General features: G+C 47.8%; 1 protein-coding gene across 2 annotated transcripts in view; it reads right to left on the bottom strand.

The window, feature by feature from the left end:
* Rgs10 (regulator of G protein signaling 10) overlaps window positions 1-12,665 on the bottom strand; it is a 40,948-nt gene extending 28,283 nt beyond the window's left edge. The window contains exon 1 of one of the 2 annotated variants that reach the window (XM_031388473.1): window positions 12,524-12,665. In XM_031388473.1, coding sequence (XP_031244333.1) covers window positions 12,524-12,572 — 49 coding nt within the window. In that variant the 5' untranslated portion in view covers window positions 12,573-12,665. Of the gene's footprint in view, window positions 1-6,863; window positions 6,991-12,523 lie in introns of those variants that run through there. The other variant, XM_031388474.1, reaches the window with a different exon arrangement.
* Window positions 12,666-12,991: the final 326 nt, after the last annotated feature.

The raw sequence follows: 12,991 nt of genomic DNA on the forward strand, positions 1-12,991 counted from the left end.
GTCGCTTTGGTTAAGTCCAAGTTCAAAACCAACTTGACTGGTTTGAGCTACAAGGACTTGAGTAAAATCTGTGTGTGCAGCCGAGGAAAATCCTCTGAGCCGGGGCTTATCTAAGCATTCAAGATAGAAGTACAAACTCTGTATTTCTCCACAGCAGGTAGGAGGATTCTGCACGTTCCCAGCACAAAGAAATAAGAAGAGTCTGAAGTGATAGATATGACAACTACTCTGACCTAATCCTTATATAATAATATACACTTAAATGCCCCCATCGTATCTAACAAATATGTATAATTATCATGTGTCCATCAGGGAACAAAATAGGAGGTCGATCAGAGAGCTAGCAGCTCACTGTGACAGCCTCTCTCCCCTTTTCCGCAAACAATGACCCACCAAGGGAACCGTATTGACAGCTAGTACTTTTTTCCACAATTGAATTTTTTGTCCCAAACACTAAAGACAAGGTTCTATTAAAAAAATAAAATAAAAAAAAAGCTTGAATCTAAGAGACCAAAAAGCGAATCATTTTTTAAAGCATGATTGGAAAAAAAAATTATATTAATCACTGAAAATAACTAGGAAACCATAAAAATAAAATATTTTGTATCAGAATATACCAGACTTGGACCAGAGGAGTTGGCTTAATTGGTAAAGTGCCTTCTGCATAGGCATGGGGACCCAAGTTTGATTCCTAGCACCTGAATGTGAGCTGAACTGGTAAGCCGCAGGCCACTGAGAGACTCCATCGCCATAAAAGCAGATAGCTACTAGGGAACATCCCTTAAAGTTGTCCACTGGCTTCAACACATACGCACACACAAGCACACCTGTACACTCGGGCACACTTGTGCACACATGCGCACAGGGGGCAGGAAGGAGAGAGAATAATAGACTTAATAGTTGCCAACTGATGTCCTTTTAGGGGACAAAACAACACATCGTCACCTGGATTTTGTTTGTTTTGTTTTGTTTTGTTTTTGAGAGAGAGGGCCTTGTAGTCTATGCTGGCTTAGAACTCACAAACTCACAATCTTCCTTCTTAGCCTTTCCAGGGCTGGAACTGCCTATGGGTACTACCACACCCAGATTGCCACCTTAACCTCTTACTCTTCTGGGGTCCTTTACCTGCACCTCTGTAAAACAGAACATCATCAGAAACCTAGGGACTGTGCATTGGTCCTCACCAGTGAGGTAGTATGTGAGAGGGGATTTGTGGAAGTGCCATTCCTCTTGACCAAGCAAGCTCCCAAGAACAATTAACCACGTGACCCTGCTGGCCTTCCACTGTGACTCTCCAGCACGTGGGTCAGAAGTGAGTTCCTGGCCCCTTATCTACCCTGGAATGTCTATTCCTGGATACAGAGTTTCTCCACAAATAGCAGGTTTTTAAAGTCATTACCAGAGGTTCCCGAAGGAGGGCTCCTTCCACCAAGCATCCCTCCAACTTACCTTCTGTCTTCTGCCTTGACCATTTACTCCACTGCCCCAGCAGATCCTCTCAAGCAAATAAACACCAGGACACAAATATACTATTCTAGGAACTACCTCGGGCAGCCAAGAGCTCCCTTCCACATTTTCAGCCTTAGTCTGAAAGGACTCGGAAATTCTTGGCACTCTTAAATAATCAACCATACCATGCCAGGGTTTCACTGCCCTGCTCTCTGGCAAATAAACGCACATGGTGGGTTGCGCCCAGGCAGTTGAGAGCTGGCTCCACTGCTGAGGAAATGCAAAGCACCCGCTTGATGACTAATCTATGGATTAACTTTTTGTGGCAGCTTTCAGTTGAACAAGAAGTGAGCTGGCCCATTCTTTTTTTTTTTTTTTTGGTGTTTTTGAGACAGGGTTTCTCTGTGTAGTCCTGGCTGTCCTGGAACTCACTCTGTAGACCAGGCAGGCCCTGAGGTCCATTCTTAGCACACACACACACACAAAGCCAGGAGCAGCAGTACCTATGTAATTCCAGTGCTAAAAAGGCAGAGGCAGGAGGATTCTTGGGGCTCACTGACAAATATTCTAACAAAAGCACAGAATCTCAGGCACAGTGAGAAGCCATGTTACAAAATAACAAAGTGGGAAACTGAGGAAGATGACTGGCATCAATCTCTAGCTTCCACACGTGTGTTACGCTCATGCACATGCGCACGCGCACACACACAAGAAATGATACAATTCCAGATCTACTACCTAGACTGCCTCCTTAGAAAGCAAAGTCCAGAAGCATGACTTGTCCTGAGTGACTTGTCTAAGGAATCACTACACAGAGCCAGTAAGACCTATTTGTCCCACTAGGATTGCCTCCAAGGGACTCCAGGGTCCTTGGAGCACAGAAAATGGTAGTCCCTCACAGGTACATTCCAGGGCTCCCATCTCCCTTGCATCAGAAGATAAAAATGACACTGTATGATTCAGGGAAGGGATTTGCAAAAGCTTTGGTTACTGGTGTTTTGACTTTGGAGCTCTTTTTTTTTTTTTTAAGATTTATTTATTTATTTTATGTATGTGAGTACACTGTCGCTGTCTTCAGACACACCAGAAAAGGGTATCAGATCCCATTACAGATGTTTGTGAACAACCATATGGTTGCTGGGAATCGAACTCAGGACCTCTAGAGGAGCAGTCCAGTGCTCTTAACCACTGAGCCATCTCTCCAGTTCTGGCCTTAGATCTCTTAAGTGTGTGTTTTAGTGTGTGTGTGTGTGTGTGTGTGTGTTTTTAAGGCAGAGGTATGTGTGGATGAGTGCAGTGCCTGAGAAGACCAGAAGAGGGCGTGAGAGCTGGGTTTCCAGGTGGTGGGAGCTGCCAGACCAGCTAGCTGAGAACCAAACTCCAGGTCTCCAGGGCCCACCAGTCTGCTCTCTTAGCTGCTGAGCTGGGTTTGGGACTTCAGTTCTCCTGACTAAAGCCTTCCCTTTTGGCCATTTCTGCCACTGTAACTTTCCCACAGGATTCTCCTGCTGGCTCCTGTCATGTGTTTTCTCTTTCCTTGGATATTGGTTTGGATCTTTTCCAAGACTTCAGATTGACTTTAAGGGTTTTTTGTTGTTTGTTTTTCAGTACTGGGGATTGACTCCAGGACCCTGTGCATGCTAGGCAAGTGCTCTACCGCTTTGCTCCCATCCTCCACTTCCTCCTCCCCCTCCTCTCCCCTTCTTCATTCTGAAAATTAAGACTTTTGTTGTTGTTGTTCTTACAACAAACAAATTGTCCTGGAGCAACATCTGCAAACACAATTCATTTAATGGCATCTATATTTTGTCTCTTTTTTATTTCTATAACAATATACCTGAGGCAAGCTACTTTATAAAGCAAGAGGTTTGTTTAGGCTCATTGATTCAGCTCCCAAAGGCCCCAACTCTAAACATTATATCTAAAAAAAAAAAAAAAAAAAAAAAAAAAAAAAAAAAAAAAAAAAGTCTCTCCCACATTCCTAATACCTCACAATGGAAGCTGCACTTCAACCTAGGAGCTTCGAGACACAGTCAGTCTCACCCAGGTCGAGACACAGTCAGTCTCGCCCAGGTCGAGACACAGTCAGTCTCACCCAGGTCACACCAACCCACCGTCTCCAGACACTCAGGAAACAGATCACCAGCCTGTTCCATCTGGCATCGCCCCAGAAGCAGCCCTGAATTCAGAGCACATCTGTGACTCAGTGTCCCCTGCTCTCAAAACTTAATCTATTTTTTGATATAGACTAAGGGATCCTATGCTGTCTCAGTTCACTTTAAACATGATATTTTACCTAGAAACATGCAAGAGAAAGAATAGCATGTATCAACGGCAAGCAAGCTAACTTCTAAACTTAAAAACATGGTGGCCCACATCTGTAATCCCATACATGCAGGCAGTATCAGGAGGATCCTGAGAGTTCAAGGCCAGGTCAATCCACATGGGGAGCTCCTGACCAGCCAGGGCTATATAGGGAGACCCTCTCAAAATGCTCCCATAATTAGTACTAATAATGATAATTAAAACATTTTTTAAAGCCGGGCAGTGGTGGTGCACCCCTTTAATCCCAGCACTTGGGAGGCAGAGGCAGGCAGATTTCTGAGTTCAAGGCCAGCCTGGTCTACAGAGTGAGTTCCAGGACAGCCAGGGCTATACAGAGAAACCCTGTCTCGGAAAAAAAAAAAAAAAAAAAGATTAAAAAAAAACATCAAGATTTCACAGCTGCCCAAACCTTATCCAAGAGTCTCCCAAATTCAAATATTTTGTCATTCTTGTGCATGGCTACCTGTGTGTGTGCATACGCATGTGCATGTATATAGGCCAGAGGTCGATTCCCGAGGTCTTTCTCAGTCCCTCTCCACCTTGGTTTTTTAGTCTGAGTTTCTCACTTTTATCCAGAACTGGCTGGTTCTGCTAAGCTGGTTCTGAGCTCCAGAGATCCTCCTGGCCTGGCCTCACTAGCACTGGGGTTACAAGCACAAAGTAAACTGGCTTCTTCTACCTGGGCCTGGGGATCGGATTCGGGTCCTCTCACACTCAGGGCAAGCACTTCACTGCCTGAGCCAGCTCCCCAGCCCTGTTCATCCATTTTCATCGACAAGTTTCCATTTTGGGTGAATAGGCTAGAAAGTGGGCTTCAAATGCCCAGGTGGGAAAAAATACACCAAACATGTTTTCCTAGCAGCTTTAAAATTTCTCTGGCTATAAGAAGCAATTTGGAGTGATATTAGTTTGTCTCAATTTTGTCTGCTTATATTTGGCTTGCTTATTTCAACTCTAAAATGTTATGACGATGAAAGGGGTTCTGCTGCTGCTTGGCTGTTTTTTGTTTTGTTTGGCTTTTGTTTTCCAATCGACTTCTAGCTCTTTGAAATTTCTTTTTGCATGCCTGGGCCTAATTTTTTTTTTTTCAGTAAATGTATCTTCAGCTGATGACAAAACTACTTACAATTTGTCCTCCAGGTGTGAGGTTGTGGGCCGCACTTCCCTATGGGTTGAAAGCACTCTCGTGTGACAGCTATAATGTCCCTGTTTTCCAGGTGAGGAAGCTGAGATGTGAGACATGCAAAGAAAGGAAATCTCCTTCTGAGACCAGTGGTCTGGCACCAGGGGACCTAATCTTTCTCACAGGGCTCCATTGCTGCTCATCTGTACCTTGAGAGGTCAGAAAGGCGCAGCTTTGAAGAGACTCACAACAGCAGGGCGTGGCTGCGCACACCTTTCGTCCTAGTCTTTACAGGGTAGAGGCAGGCACATCTCTGAGTCCAAGGCCAGCCCTAGTCTACACAGAGAGTTCAGCCAGAGTTATGTGGTAAGATCCTGGAGAGAGGGAGAGAAGGGGTGGGAGGAGCGGGTCAAGGAGCAGGAGACTGACTAATAACAATTACATTGTTACTGTGTGGGTAAAGACAGAAACTTGGGGTGAATTCCGTACTGGGGAAGTCAGGGTAGAAGTCCTGTAAGACTAGGCTGGGAGCATCTAGCACACAGACAGAATGTGCAGACAGTTTCATTTCCATCTGTGCTGTTCCGTGTGGTTTCTGACTTCAGTAAAAGCCTGTCTTCGAAGATGCATGCAGCATTGCCATACAGATGGCTGGAGCCTGTTGCTTGCGATCCACTTCGTAATACATTATTTATATTAGCTATGATGTCACAGCTAATCAAGACTTTTTCCAGACAGGAATTCCCTAGAAATCCATACTCAAAAGGCATCTGGGGCAGCCATCAGACCTGAACAACTTGCAGCTTAGATTTCTGCTACGACTCTGTAGGGAGAGCCGTGTAAGGACCCTGCGTAGCAGACCATTTCCCCAATCCAAATAATATTTTAATAAGCTCTCGACATCCAACTTCCTCAATAGCAGAGGCAACGTACATTCTCACAGGCTCTGCTCTAAGTACCCATAAATCCATAGCACATTGACGGAGACAAAGGAGACATTCATATCCAGGAAAAGGCAGAGATGTTAGCCCCAAATTCCAAAGCAGTTAGACAGAACACCCCACCTTCCTTTCAAGCCTTCGCCTTGAGCCTGGTGTAGTGGCTCTCATCTGTAATCCAGTATTTAGAAGGTAAGTAGTAGGTGGATTGGCCAGCCTCTGCTACATAGCAGAGTTCTAAGAGTACTGTGAAGGGGTTGGGGATTTAGCTCAATGGTAGAGTGCTTGCCTAGCAAGCGCAAGGCCCTGGGTTTGGTCCTCAGCTCTGGAAAAAAAAAAAAAAGACTAAGAGTAGTGTGAGCTCTATATGACCCTGGCCCATAAAATTAGAAAGAAAGAAAGAACGAAATGGGGAAAGGAACAAGGAAGAAACGCAAATAAGATTCTCCTTTGAAAATAGTTTCAAGGGAAGCTATACCCACAAAACTTATTCAGAAAGTTCATATCACCTACACCACATCAAGCATAATACATTTTTTTAAACGTTTCATCCCAATATAGAAGCAGAGAATCTGTTTGTTTTAACTGGTGATCTACTTAAGTCTCCACAGAAACTGGGTCATGGAAATTCTGTATCTAAATATTACTTTACGTATTTATCACTTATATCTAGCCCCTGAGAATGACCTCACAGGTGTGCAAGGGTCCAACTGAGGATCCGGAAATTCACTATAGTTAGCAGAAAAAAAAAAAGGATGAAGTTTAAAAGTTTTAAAAACAATCCTACTAAGGAGTGGCATGTAAGACAGGAACAGGAAAACAGGTCATAGAGGGTGGCACAGCTCTGAAGGTGCACTGTGACACTTTGCTCATAGAGCTCAGGACTCAACAAGGCAAGCATGCTCAGCAGCCCCTCAGAAGTCACCAGTATTCCTGTCCATCTCAACCCAACACCCTCCTGCCCAGGCCCTGTTCCACCCCACCCCCCAAGCTGAGCATGTGTTCTGGGGACAGGGGGTAATCCTTACGTTCCATGCTCCGGTCCACCTAGAGGATCCAGCAGACCAAAGTGCCTCTGCCTTCTCAGAGCCGATGTGTGGAACAACAGGGGCTCAGGGTTCCCTGACGCTCTTGGGTTCAAACAGAAAACTATCCTCAACATCCTCTTTTGCGTGGACTAAACAACAGATGGCCACAGTTTCCAGCACTGACTAGGGGAAGGAAATAAGGATGGCAGACTGTTGTTTGTTCCCTCCTAAGGATCCCCACTTTCTAGGCAGCCAGAGGCCCAGAAAAACAATAATGGCCCCCAAGACCCTGAAAAATGACCACAGCCCCAAGTCACTGTCACTGCCTCTCCTTGTCTCCAGAAGCGGAGCTTGACACATATGCAAAAGGTACCTTTCCTCCCACACTCCTCCTCATCTCTACCTCACTTCAGGATAAAGAACTTCTGGGCTGGGGTGTGTGTGTGTGTGTGTGTGTGTGTGTGTGTGTGTGTGTGTGTGGTGGCTCAGTGGTAGAGCACTTACCCACCACACATAGGCCCTTGGCTAATCCCAAATCCTGTAAACACAGTTTGTCAGATCAGTCATGCTTGCTTTGTGTGTGAGGGGAGGAGGTTCTAAGGCAAGGTCTTCCTATGTAGCTCTGGTTGGTCTCAAAGGCCCAGCAAACCCTGGCTCCAGCCTCCCAAGTTCACTATCATTCATGAATTAGCCCATACATTGAGTTTCCTGCTTGCTTGCTTTCTTGGTTTGGGGCAGGGGCAGGGATGGTTTTTCTTGTTATGTGTGTTTTGTTTTGCTTTACTTTGTTTTGGATGTGAGTGTTGATGAATAGTGTGTGTGTGTGTGTGTGTGTGTGTGTGTGTGTGTGTGCGCATGTCGAAGGGGGCACATGTATTCCGATTGGTCTTGACTTGCTATGTAGCCAAAGATGATCCTGAATTTCTGATCTTCCTACCTCTCTGGTGCTAAAATCCACCATGGCCAGTTTTATGTTGTCCTAGGGATTGAATTCAGAGAGTCGTGCCTGCTAAATAAGCACTCTCTTAGTTGAGCTACACCCCCAGCCCCAGCCCACAGGTTTCTTTGGGTGTCTGTCCCTGTGTGTGCTAGTGCATGGCTACCTCTTCTCAGGCACTGTCCACCTTGTCTTTTGATAGATTCTCTCACCAGCCTGGGAGTGTTGAATAGGCTAGACTCACTGGCCAGTGAGTTCCAGGGATCTATGTGTCTTTACTTCCCAGTGCTGGGATTACCACCCTCAGAGTTCTGGAGATCCAGCCCAGGTCCTAATGTTCGCCAACCATGTTCTCTCTCCACGATCCATAAGAACAAAAGCAATGTGTTCCTGAAGGGTCAACCTCACATCTGGTACTCTGGAATATAGCTTATAATGATCAATACTTTCTGAAGAATAAGCTAAGCTAAGCACCTGATCAAGAGGTGCTGAAAGGAAAAAAAGGGGGGGGGGAGCCACTGAAAAACAGGTGACTATCGCCGAGAATGTACGGCAACTCAACAAGGAAAAAAAGCACGAAGAGATGAATGGAAGCAAGCAAACTCAATGGAAGAGAACGGATTCTGTCATCTCAGGACAGCTGGCTGAGGAAGCTGGGAAGGAAAGGGGACTATAAGATTCAAGAAACGAGAAAGCTTTTAGCCACAGGTTTACAATGAATTGAGGGGGAAATAAGACCAGGAATTCCCAGACAGGAAGGGAAGGACAGGGGAGAAGCTGTCACCCCCATTTATTCATTAACTATTTAACAAAGTGGCTGAGGAGATGGGCATTCAAGTAGCTCCAGAGGAAGGTCCAAGACAGGTTAATCTTGTCTGTTTCTTTGGAGATGAGTAGCCCTGAAGTAGTCCTCATTCCTGGGGACCCAGCTTCTGAGACAAACCACTGTTGGGCTCAGAGGACCAGTCAGGTCTGGGAGGAGAGAACCCTGGAGAAGACAGGGATTCGCAATACCTATGAGGGCAGAGCAAGGGGCAGGAACTGGGTTGAAAAGAAGGGCAGATCAGGCAGACAGGTAGCAAGGTGGCCCAGAGCACTTGGCTTGGCCCTCAAGAAAGGGGAACCAGGTCCAAAGAGAAATTTGTCCCTGAATGTCTGCACAGACTGTTTCACGTAGTGAACACCTCCTGACAGCTCTTATCAAGGGGCCGCTGCTATTGCCTGCCTGAGGCCCCTCTTTTCTCACTGCCACCCACCGGGCTGCTGCAGTGGACAGCTATCTGGGGGAAACAGAAGCGACCACAATAAATTTAGTACCATCTAAACGAGTCCTCAGAAGCCAGCACTAAGGGACTCAGCTCAGGGAGGGAAGTGCCTGGTTTCCCATGAAAGCTCTAGGAAACGACCAACCCAGACCCTGTCCGGGCATCTAAGAAAATGAAAGACAAAACATGGACAAGTTGACAGCAACTGAAGCCACATCGCTCCCCCGTCCACCCGTGTCATCTACAGGCTGCTCATGGTGGGACCCAAGCAGACTGAGCTGATGTCATCTGGACAAAAAAGCCATCTCATCCTGGCCTTTCCACACTTGGGGGCTAGCCTTGCTCTTTTCCATGCCCCAGGCCCACCCCAGGAGTCTCTACAGAGGAAAGTTTCCCCAACTGCCAAGACACTCCACTATAAAACTGTTAAGAACAAATTCGTTAAATTTCTGAACAGACTAAAAACATAAGCCCAGCAATATCTCTGAAGCTTTTGCCAAGGTTTAACAGGATATTGTAAGAAGGACTTCTCTGACAGGCCACCCAGCGGTCTGGCTGGAGGGGTGTGGCTTTTACTTTGGTTCTGAGGTACAATCTCGCCAGTTATTAGCAGTGTGGGGTGTGGGTAGAAGCCAGGGTCCTCTGAGGGTTCTTCACACTTCAGCATAAAAATCACTCGGGGTGACTCTTCCTGCTCCCCTTTGTTCCCCAAGATTGAACTGGGGTCTGACTTTTATCAAGCCCTCGCTTCCCCTACCTGAGAGACAGAACACAGAGCCTCCAAGAGAGGCCTCCAACTACCAACCTTAAAAACAGGTGGAGCTTCCAGCTCTCAGCTTACGGATACCATCTTTGATGAGACTTAACTCTTTCAGTCTCACATCAAATGCTCTGGGGGGAGACAGGCTTGCAGTCAACCCCAGCCCAGGCTCCTTCAGGGGTACGGCCACCTTTGGTGGGGCTTCAATTGGATACTCTGAAAAACCTCTTTAAAAGAGAAGTTCAGGCTGGGGTGTTGCTGTAGGGCAGGCCACCTGCCTACATGTACAAGGGCTTGGGCACACCTCTAGCACCACAAGGAAAAAAAAAATCATCAAAACTACCCTCTCCCAAATCCTTAACTGCCCTGCGGACAGCTTGTCTGCTGCATAATATCTCTGTAAGGAGCCCTCACCCTCCCTTCTTTCTCATTTGGCTCTTTTGTTTCTTGATGTTGGGTGGTAAGGACAGTGGCCAAGCTAGCAGGGGTAGGAGACCTTATACCTACAGATTTCAAGGAAACTGGGCTCTGGCCATACAGACACCCAACACCAACTACTACTGTTTAACTTCTGGCCTTTCTATCACTGGTGTGGGCAAGCTTCATCAGATTTAGCCTGTTGCCCTGGAGCAGATACATGATTGTGAAACTGACTTTCAGTTTGGGATTGTGATCTGGCCATATGCAAAAGCATCCTAAATCCAGGTGTCTGTCATGATTCAATGGTTCTATTTGCATTATATTCAGGCCAAATATAATTCCAAGCAGCAAGCAACGTATGCAGGGCTAGACGTAACTCCTCTACATAATAAGAAAAAAAAAAGAAAGAAAAGAAAAGAAAAAAAAGCTAGTCAGCCACACACCTTTATCATATATCCAGCACTGCACTTGGGGCTTCTCATGTTTAACTGCTTATCCTACCACTAGTAATGTAAGCATATATTTATCAGAATTAAAATCTGTAGTTAAGGGCTAGCATGGTTCAGTGGGTAAGGATGCTTACATCCAAGTCTGATGGCTTGATTTTGATTACTGGGACCTATCAGTAGAAGAAAACTGATTTCCATAAGTCATCCTCTAGCCTCTACAAGCAAGCTGTAGCACACACACATACACACACACACACATGCACACACACACACACACATGGGCACACCCACACATGCACACAGACACACACATAGGCACACACACACACACATGCACACAGACACACACAGGCACACAGACACATACACACACACACGCACACACATATGATAAATGTAATCTAAAATAAAATTTAAGCATGAAGTTAAGTACACAGCTTTCTGAAATCCACTGTTCAAGCCGTAACATCTGACATATGTTGATATGTCCCACCACAGTTCATTTCAGTCCACCTATGACGTAGCAACCAGTTCCCAGATGCCCTGAACATTTAGCAATTGGTTCTTGCAAGCTACACTGAGCCAGCACCAGCACAGCTCTGCGGCACAGAAAGGTCCAAGGACATTCATTATTCAGTGTGACGGAGTGGTAGAGTCAAGGTTGGAGTTTAACTCCCGGTGCCTAGAATCTGACCACCACTCAGTGTCAGCCATCAGCATCACAAGGGAATGTGACCACTCGGGAAACACTAATGGAGCATTTCAACGCATATTAAGACAGCAGGGCAAACTCTTTACAATAACTCTATGGAATATGACTTTAGTGGGGTTGTCTTAAATATTTAATGAAATGATTTGCATGAGGTTGATGGGTGTGGGGGGGAAGCTCCAATTAAGCACTTAAAGCTACCCTTTGCACATCCCTAGTCACAAACAAGTTGCACAGCTGTCGAGTGGTAGCCGTGGGATAGGGTCTATGTCTGATTGCAGTCGCTTAACCACGTTTGATATTTACGTGAAAAGAGGAAACCGGCTAACACGTAGTGAATCTCCGGGCGACAGAAAAGCAAGCCTTTGAACCCCGAACCCAGAGTCAAACTAACAAACCTAGGTTTAAAAGATCCATCACCTAGGAGTAGAGCAGGTTACCCAACACCCTGGCTTTAGAGCCCCACCCCTCCGACCCGGCTGCTCTAATGGTGAAGACAAGAGAAAGCACACAAGGTGTCAACACAGCTCCTGGCCACAACATAAGCCACCAAAGAGTGTTAGGTGTTATTAAGAACAAAAAGGATGACACGATTCAAATCACCATTTCTGCACTGTGGGTTCTTTGTCTTGTTAAGTTGCCCCAAACTGTGGGTCAGGCAGGTTCACGGGGGGGTGGGGGTGGGGGGAAACAAAGTGTCTCCCCCGCCGTGTCACACAAGTTCCTCCCCCGCCCTGGTGTGCAGCCACCTTGGGACTCTACTTTTTTGGCGCCGCGGGGCCGGCCACTCCGGGGATGCAGAGGTCCGGCGGAGCATCCTTCCCATTTCGCCCGAGGAGGAGGCTGCACGCAGGAGGGATGGCTTCCCACGCTGCCTCGGAGTGTGGAGCTGTTAATGTGTCTCCCGTGGCTCCCAGACCTTCTCTAGAAAGAGAGCTGCTGTGACTCCCGCTTCAAACCCAACTTCCTCCCCGGGCGGCTCCCCGGCTCTGCGCTCCCGCCGCGGCTGGGACAGAGCGAGCGGGGAGGAGCGCGGCTGCTGTCCGGGCGGCACGGCGAGCCGCGCCAGGGGACCCGGCGACCCGGTCCTTCCCGCGCCCAAGCGCCCGAAACCGCTTACCAGACGGCGGCCGCTTCCTGCTCAGTCGGCTCACGGCGCGGGTGAACATCGCCGCGGGCGTCCAGAGGACGGAGCAGCCGGGCAGCGCGGCGGCTGAGCCCGAAGAGGGCAAGGAGGAGGAGGAGCCCGCGCGACGCCGCCCCTCCAGGCTCCGCCCGCCGCCTCCTCCCCGCCGCGCTCCCCTCTCCCTGCCCACCCGCGCCCGTGGGCACTGGGTCCAGCCCTCAGTTACCCGCGCAGGGCAGGGCGCGGTGGCCCCGGGTGACCCTCAGCTCCCGCGCACATCCCGGTCCCTCCCCTCGCGGCCTGGAGACGTACAGCATTCAGTGTCCCTGCCAGGCCCGAGTCACCTCCCAGATCGCCCCCGGGTCTACCCGATTCCGTGGGCGCGCGGCCTGCTCACGCCGCGAATGCCCGGGAGGCGTCACCAGAATCCCGAGCCAAGCCGCCGCGAGTGGGCGCCCACTC

The sequence above is a fragment of the Mastomys coucha genome, unplaced genomic scaffold (genome assembly GCF_008632895.1).
Source record: "Mastomys coucha isolate ucsf_1 unplaced genomic scaffold, UCSF_Mcou_1 pScaffold21, whole genome shotgun sequence".
NCBI classification, from domain to species: domain Eukaryota; kingdom Metazoa; phylum Chordata; class Mammalia; order Rodentia; family Muridae; genus Mastomys; species Mastomys coucha.